The sequence below is a fragment of the Cnephaeus nilssonii genome, assembly GCF_951640355.1.
Source record: "Cnephaeus nilssonii genome assembly, chromosome: X".
Lineage (NCBI taxonomy): Eukaryota > Metazoa > Chordata > Mammalia > Chiroptera > Vespertilionidae > Cnephaeus > Cnephaeus nilssonii.
Window position 1 is genome coordinate 115,252,314 of NC_137071.1, and position 8,275 is coordinate 115,260,588.

The 8,275-nt window shown below is 38.6% G+C and overlaps 1 protein-coding gene across 3 annotated transcripts in view; it reads left to right on the forward strand.

Annotated features, from left to right (window-relative positions):
* TENM1 (teneurin transmembrane protein 1) overlaps nt 1-8,275 on the forward strand; it is a gene marked incomplete at its 5' end in the record, with an annotated part of 652,563 nt that overhangs the window by 227,505 nt on the left and 416,783 nt on the right. For all 3 annotated transcript variants that reach the window (XM_079765170.1, XM_079765171.1, XM_079765172.1), the window contains one exon: nt 881-1,121. In XM_079765170.1, coding sequence (XP_079621296.1) covers nt 881-1,121 — 241 coding nt within the window. The remainder of the gene's footprint in view (nt 1-880; nt 1,122-8,275) is intronic.

Consider the following 8,275-nt stretch of genomic DNA (forward strand, 5'->3'; position numbering starts at 1 on the left):
CTCACTGTCTTTACGTGTGCCTACCAGGAAAACAGTGGAAACATACAAAATAATAGCAACAACAGCAGTCTGTCCCAGGCTGTCTCCTCTGCAAATAGGCAGAAAAAAACAAACAAACAAACAAACAAAACAAAACAAAACAAAAAAAAACAGTGTCCCTGCTGCCTAAGCTCCTGCTAATATGTCATAGCTCCTAGAAAGGTGTGGCAAGGGAGCTTGTGGGTGCAGACTGTGCTTTGGGTGACCATGGAAATATATATAATAACCTGAACAAACTCTTTTTAGCCTATATTTACAAGTAGCACTCTGACTAGGGGGGCTGGCAGAGAGATTAGTTTCACGCAGTTGAGTTACACACTTGTGAGCTGCTTTTCTGAAGTATGGATTTGCTCTCTTGTAGGCAGGCTAGCATCCTTTTTTGAGGTGAGCCAGAAGGTAGCCTTATAGTTTTATTGGAAGTGTTGAATAATTTTCCTTGCAATAAATTTGTGTCTTTCGCTGGTATTTTCCAAAGTGCGACTTTTGCAGCTGATGGAAATTGGCTCACTTCTGTTCTGTAACTTTGTGTCTTGTTGATGATTTATTTGTTCAGTAGCAGAAACTATGACAAATTGTATAAGGCGGCCTCATTTACTTTTTTAGCTGCAATAGCCCTGAAGAATTTATATGTAAATGCAACTGTGAATGTTTTACATTTCATGAGCATGTGGGCACTTGTCTTTGAAAGTCAAGTGACATTTTTACAGATAGACTGAACTTAACACTCACCACACCTCACAGGTTATATTATTCTGAAATGTGAAATCTGACAGGCTGTGTTTTCCTGACTGCCAAGTGGGAGAGTAAGTCTCTATTTTGTGTTTTTCTTCTCTCCTTTTAGACATGCAGAGCAGCCCACACAACCAATTCACCTTCAGACCCCTCCCGCCGCCACCGCCACCTCCTCATGCCTGCACCTGTGCCAGGAAGCCGCCCCCTACAGCAGACTCTCTTCAGAGGAGGTCTATGACTACCCGCAGCCAGCCCAGCCCAGCTGCTCCAGCTCCTCCAACCAGTACACAGGATTCAGTTCATCTGCATAACAGCTGGGTCTTGAACAGCAACATACCATTGGAGACCAGGTACTTGAACTATTACCGTTCCCACTAAACTTAAGGATTAGCAGACAATGATTCCACTGAGTGCAGAAACTCATCTTACCATAGACATCCGCAAAGACACTCATTGGAACACAGAGATGCAGAGCCCTTCACAAGCACAGATGCACACACAGGAACACACATCTAGATCCAGGCCCACCAGCAGACACAGGCCAGAGCAGATACACGTGAAAAGATGAAACCACAGATGCCTAATCACCCCACAGGCAGACACCCACAAAATCATAGGAAACAAAGCCATTACCTAAGACTATCATTGCTTCCTCAATCTACTAAAAGGCAATCATCCCTTGTTTAAAGAAACTGCAATATTACAGAAAAATCCAAACACAATTGGAGGAACAGCAATAGTGGGCATTTTATTTATTATAGGATTCTTTGAAATAGTAAGTTGCCTTCCATCATTTTAAGAAGGGACTTGATGCATGAATTGGAAGTCCTTGTGTAATTTTAAAAACTTGATTCTGCCTTTAGGATGAAGTTTGGTCTTTTGAGCAAAGAAGTTTGCCTCTATTTTTCTGTCACTTCATGTATTTAGTTTCCAGAGTCACTCCTCAAATCTTTGTCATGTGATTAAAATTCTACGCCTCCACAGCTCTAGGTCCCTTAATCATAATACATTTTTAGCGCAAGCTGCGATTAACTGAGAAACTGTTCATCATTTCCAGTCACTATCTTAAATAGAAAATTACAACTTTCTATTAATATGAAAAACATTACCTAATAAAACACAGTATTCTGTTATCTTACAAATTCAAGGACTCCCCCTTGTCTTCTCTATGCCTTATTTAGATCTACCACCAAAACTTTTTCTAAATACATTTGCATGTAAACAGCAGGTGTAATATATCACTTCATAAGCAATGTCTGGTGTCAATTCTGATCAATTTCTATCCCACTATCTGGTAATGGGAATAGAAAGGGGAGGACTAATAAACCCACATCATAAGGCTAGTTATTTTTTTTCCCTAAGCAGCATATTAAGTTAAATGCCAGGTATGGCATCACAGAATGTGTCACCACCAACGAACTGAAAGCACCTTGGCCCGAATCCAGGAAACTCTATATCATCCATCACTTACTAGATTACATAGTTTCATAAAGTGATGTTTCTGCTATCTTCCAAGAGAAAATATAGCAGTCAGCACATATGGTGAAGATAACCCAATTAGAACTGTGCTAGTGATAGGGTTTGTATAGTGTTCTTTTTTATTTTTTAATTGAAGTCAGGGAGGTGAATGAAGTGAGCAAAGCAGCGATTAATGTACAGAATATCTTCAAGGAGTTTTCACTAACAGTGGTGATTACTCTTTCTTCTTTTAATTCCTTTGCAGGGCTTAGTGACAGAGAGCTAAGGAAACACTGGGGCAATCTGGCTAACTAGCAATCCTGACAAGCAAACACACTCCTTTCCTCTAAGCCAAATAACAGGAAATCTGGAAGGAGGATGGGGAATGGGCTCTGGCAAATGGAGAGATAAAACTATTCTTATTTGAAATGTACATCTAGGCATGTTTGTACAAACTACACCCACGGACCTTCTGTATCTATGCAAGGAATGTATTAATTGCTCTCAGTTTCATAAGACACAGAGAAGAACATAAGTTTTCATGTGAGACTGAGCAGAGAGTACCTTTTTAGTATATTTGAAAATATATTCTGTATCACAAAGATGCATTTTTTAAAAACCTAGAAAACCTATCAGTCTAATCAGCTGGGATTTTCCAAATATATCATTTAAAATGTTTTCATGTGTATTCAATCAAAGGTAACTGTGGGTGACCTGACACCTACTCGTGAGCTGTGTAACATAACTTCTCTGAGCCTCAGCTTCCTCATCTGTAAAAACGAATAGAAAAATGCCTGTCTCAACAGGTTGTTAGGAATATCAACATAGTATATCAGAAAGTGCTTCATACATTGTAAAGCACTATACAATTCAAAGGAAATATTGCTACCCAAACTAAGTGGTCACCTGCCTCTCTTTAAATACTATCGCCATAATAGGGAACTGACTCATTCCTAAGGCATTCCATGTCATCTCAAACAGCTACTACAATGTTCTTATTGAACCAAAATCTCCCACCTCTTAATTCTGCCAGTTTCTCTCAGATTTGGCTCCAGGGTCTCACAGAATAAATAAAATCCCTCTCACACCTGAAAGCCCTTCAGTATTCCTGATTCTTCTCTTCTTTGAACTAAATGTGTCCCCAGTTCCTTCAGCTGTTCCTCAAATTAACTGGTTTCAAATCCTCCATCCTGGTCTCTCTGCACGCCAGTCCCACACTCCAGTTTGTCCAAATTGCTGTTAAAGTGTCATGCCCAAGGCTGAATGTAGGTGTGGGTTCTTAGAAGGCTCTTTGGTTGCAAGGAGCAGAGGTCATTCAGGTTGCCTGGAGTATTTGCAAGTGTCTTTTTAAGTATATAGTCAGTTCCTGGGAACCCAGGAAATTTTGATAAATTCTCACTGGCAGGTAAGCCCTATGGGTCTCACACTAATATGACTCAGCAATCCTATAAATATTTGCCCCCTCTCTGTCTCTTCCTTTGTCCAATAGTGTGTCATCAGCTTATTATATTTTTTATCTACCACATAGTTTCTACTTTGTCATAACAGCGTCTGGTTTCCATTGCCACCACATGACTGACTCCACTGTACCCCCTGGCATCTCTCACTCCATCACTTCAGCTGCATATCCCATTGCTAACTATCTGATTATCTTGTAGGAAAAGAAAATTATTTTTCTTTTACTATTATAGGTTCTTGGCTGAGCCCACCCTGTAATAAAAGCTTACCAGGGCAAAAACAAACAGAAGTTTAATAATATGTATACCTCCTGTATACACAGAAGACACCCAGGAAAACTGAGTAACCTGCTGAAATGGCCCAAGCCATCACCTTAAATACAATCTTTAGATAATGACCAAAGAAAGATGTTGGGGGTGGGGAGCCAGTTATGGGAGATTATCAGGAAAGGCACAGTGAAAGAGAGTAAGTTTGTTATTCCTTCTCAATTGTTAAGAGTCTCCAGAGAGCCCTGGCCACACTGTCTCAGTTGGTCAGAGTGTCGTCCCATGAACCAGAAGGTGGTGGGCTTGATTCCCAGTCAGGGCACATACCCAGTTGGGACATATACAAGAGTCAACTAATTGATGTTTCTCCCATTAATGTTTCTCTTTCCCTCTCTTTCCTCCTCTCTCTCAAAAAATCAGTTTTAAAAAGAGTCTCTAAGGATTGACTCCTCCTCCTCCTCCTGGTACAGAGAGGTAGACACCATTACAAACAGAAATTTCCCATATACATGTAAACAACTCTTGCAAAAGTTAATTTTTACTTGGATTTCAGAGCTTCTCCTATGTCTGCAGTTAATTAAAAATAATCGTCCCCAAATAAGAAATATGCCAGAGGAAAATATGGGTGGCAAATTCTGCTCCCCTTCAGTTCAAAAACCTAAGAGAAGGAAATCTATGAGCGCAGTTCACCTCTTTTGTGCTAGGCTGCATTTAAGTTTCTTGTCAAGCCCTGTCAGTTATTCCCTCAGTCAGCTGAGGCTGAGAGGAGACAAAGGTTCTGTGATTAATAAAAGCACCAGCATGGCCATCTTTGGCCACCCCTTGAGCAAGGACTGGGAGTAAATCTGAAGTGCCTTAGATAGAACTCTTCCCAGACAATCACCTTGATTGACTCATTTAGGAATGGCCAGCAATCAGTTGTGTCCCTTCTAACTATTTCCATTAATGCTGTTCACTTCAATATCAGCTTTTTCTGATAGCCACATACACTACTGATACACATTGAGAATACTTTTATCTAAACTCTTAAAACTTTTTAACAAGTTTTGAGGCTAAGCCACACTTTATTTAATCCATAATTATATAGTTGAAGCTATTTTAAGTTGTGTGTTTGGGATGAAGGGGGAGTGCAGGTGGAAATATGTTTAGAGGCTTGATTTTACCTAATTTGATTTCAGCTCGTTAGCCTGTGGAGATGTAGCTTAACTCTAATTCTGCCATACAAAGTATTTGCATAGTATTGCTATCATAATTGTGCCATCTGTAGGTTTGTTAGGTATGCTTTCTTCATTTTCATGTAGGTCATTAATAAAAATGGTACATAGGACAAGATCAAAATCAGAGCTCTGTGGCATGCCACTGGAACCTTCCTGCAGGTTGACATTTTTCCATCAGGTAGCATTCTTTTACTAAACATACAACCCACATTTCTCCATCTTGTTCACAGGCATATCATGAGAGACCTTGTCAAATGCCTTGCTGATATCCAGATATAGCATACATATGTTTTCATTGATCTACCAATCCAATAACCATGTCAAAAATAGAAATGAAATGAGATTTGTACTACATGACTTATTCTTAGAGAATATATATTGCCTTCTCATGGTTACTATTTTTTTCTAAGTGCTTATAAATCATCCTTTTAAATAACCTATTCTAGAATTTTACACTCATTAAACATAATGTTTATTGGTCTAGTCTAAGGAGCCCCTGAACTTCCTGTCCCTTTAGAAAACCAAAGTCAATATTTGCTGTCTCCTTTCTTCTGACACATTTCACTATACTACAGTCTTGAAACTTTAGCTACTATGAGTAGGGAATCCAATCAACCAGACCTCTGAATACTCTGAGATATAATTTTAATTCATTTAGACCAGTTGAATGCCTTCTTATGAGCACATTGCCTCTCTTGGGCTTCCATTTACATTTATTGATAATTATTTTTACCCTTGTAAGTCAATATTATTCTTTTTACAAAGGAAATGAGTCATTGAGAAAGCCTCCCTAATCTTGGTCATCCAATAACTTTGCATGAGTTGCACATCTGTCCTAGCCTTGTTCTAAACATCTATATATATAAAAGGCTAATATGCTAAGTGTCCGACTGTTTGACCGTTCGACTGGTAGCTATGATGCTCACTGACCACCAGGGGACAAACACTCAACACACAGGCATGGAAACATGGAACAGGCTGATGAATCTCAAAAGGAAGGGGGTAAGGGGGAAGGGCGGGAAGAGTTTAACCAAAGATCTTATATGCATACTAGAGGCCTGGTGCATGGATTTGTGCACTGGTGGGATCCCTCGGTCTGGCCTGCACCCTCTCACAATCCGGGACGCCTCAGGGGATGTCAGACTGCCAGTTTCAGCCCTATCCCCGCAGGCCAGGCTGAGGGACCCACCAGTGCACAAATCCGTGCACTGGGCCTCTAGTAGCTTAAAAAAAAAAAAACACCCCCAAACTCTTAAGTCTCTTTTAGCAGTTTTATCAAGCTTCAGGCTCATCTGGGGTATGACCCTTCTTAGTTTTATTTTCATCACACCCTCTTATATGTATTTATTTTTATAAATCTTTATTATTGAAAGTATTACATATGTCCCCTTTCCCCCCATTGCTCTCTCCTCCTTTCCCACCCCGTGAGCCTTCATCACCCACTGTCTGTGTCTATGTGTTATGAATATATGCATATGAGTTCATTGGTTGGTCTCCTTGATTTTCATCCCTTTATTTTGGTACATGTTCTGTTTTTAAATTTTATTTCCAATTATAGTTTTCATCCAATATTATTTTGTATCAATTTCAGGTGAAAAACATAGTGATTAGATAATCATATACTTTACAAAGTGTTCTCCCAATATTTCCAGTATCTGCTTGGCACCATACATAGTTATTATAATATTATTGACTATATTTCCTATGCTGCACTTTATATTCCCATGACTATTTTGTAACTACCAATCTGTACTTCTCAATCCTTCACCTTTTTCACCCAATCCCCTCCCTTCAGGCAACCATCAGTCTGTTCTCTGTATCTATGAGTGTGTTTCTATTTTGTTTGTTTGTTGTATTATTCTTTAGATTCCATATGTAAGTGAAATCTATGCTATTTGTCTTTCTCTGACTGACTTATTTCACTTAATATAATACCCTGTAAATCCATCCATGCTGTCAAAATGGTAATGTTTCATTTTTTATGGCCAAGTAATATTCCATAGTATACATGTTTGTACATGTTCTTTAGAAACCTAAACTGAATGGTAAGCTCCCAGTACAGGCACACAGTTTTATAGGCAAAAACCTTCCCAACTTTAAATTCATCTCTTTTTTTAGAGTGTCTCAGGACATGGGATTATACCTTTTAGAGAATTTCTTTCCTGAAGTCTAAGTTTTTTGCTTTATAATACACTTAGGGACTCTAAGCTAAAGTGGTTGTTTTATCTAAAGATTTCTATCACCTTCAACTTACCAGTTTCTCTTGTTTGAGTCAGTGAGAGAAATATGTCTCCTTATCATTTTCTCTGCCTTCTGGGAGATAGAGTCATCAACAAGGGAGGTTTGGGACTTATCATATATTTGTCTTTAGTTAAATGATATATCTAGCAGATATCTTTGGAATTGAAATCACTCATGTTTACTACACTATTCTTAGGACACTTTTGTGATCAGTATTAGAAATGAGCATCCATTTACTCCATCTTGCCAAAAAACTTATTGTAGATTTCCTGATCCACCATCTATTAGCTATTTGACCTTTGTCATATTACTTGATATCACTATGCCTCAGTTTTCTCATCTTTAATGTAAGGGTGCTAGTAACACCTACCCATGAGGCTGTTGTGAGGAGTAATTAAATTAATGGTTGTATTGTACTTAGATTAGCAGGCACATAATAAGCACTTGATAGATGTTATAATAATAATAGCAAAAAAAATACACAAGAAACTACTCCGCTTTTTGTCCCTTTCTGTATCTATCATCATCTAATTAAAGATGTTTTTACCTTTATGTTCATGATTTCCCCCAAGTAAAAACATACATCATTTTACTTCCTCTCTTAGTGTTCTTTTAAATGGAATATACTCTTTCACCAATATATTAGTCTATTTCAGCTATTATAACCAAAATTCCCTTTCCTGGGTGGTTTAAACAAGAACACTTAACTTCTCACAGTTCTGGAAGCTAAGAAGTCCAAGATTAAGGCACTGGCAAATTCGGTGTCTGATGAGAACCCGCTTCATAATTCATATACTGCTATCTTCTCCCTGCGTCCTCATATGGCTGAATGGATGGAGTAGCTCTTAGGAATCTCCTTTATAA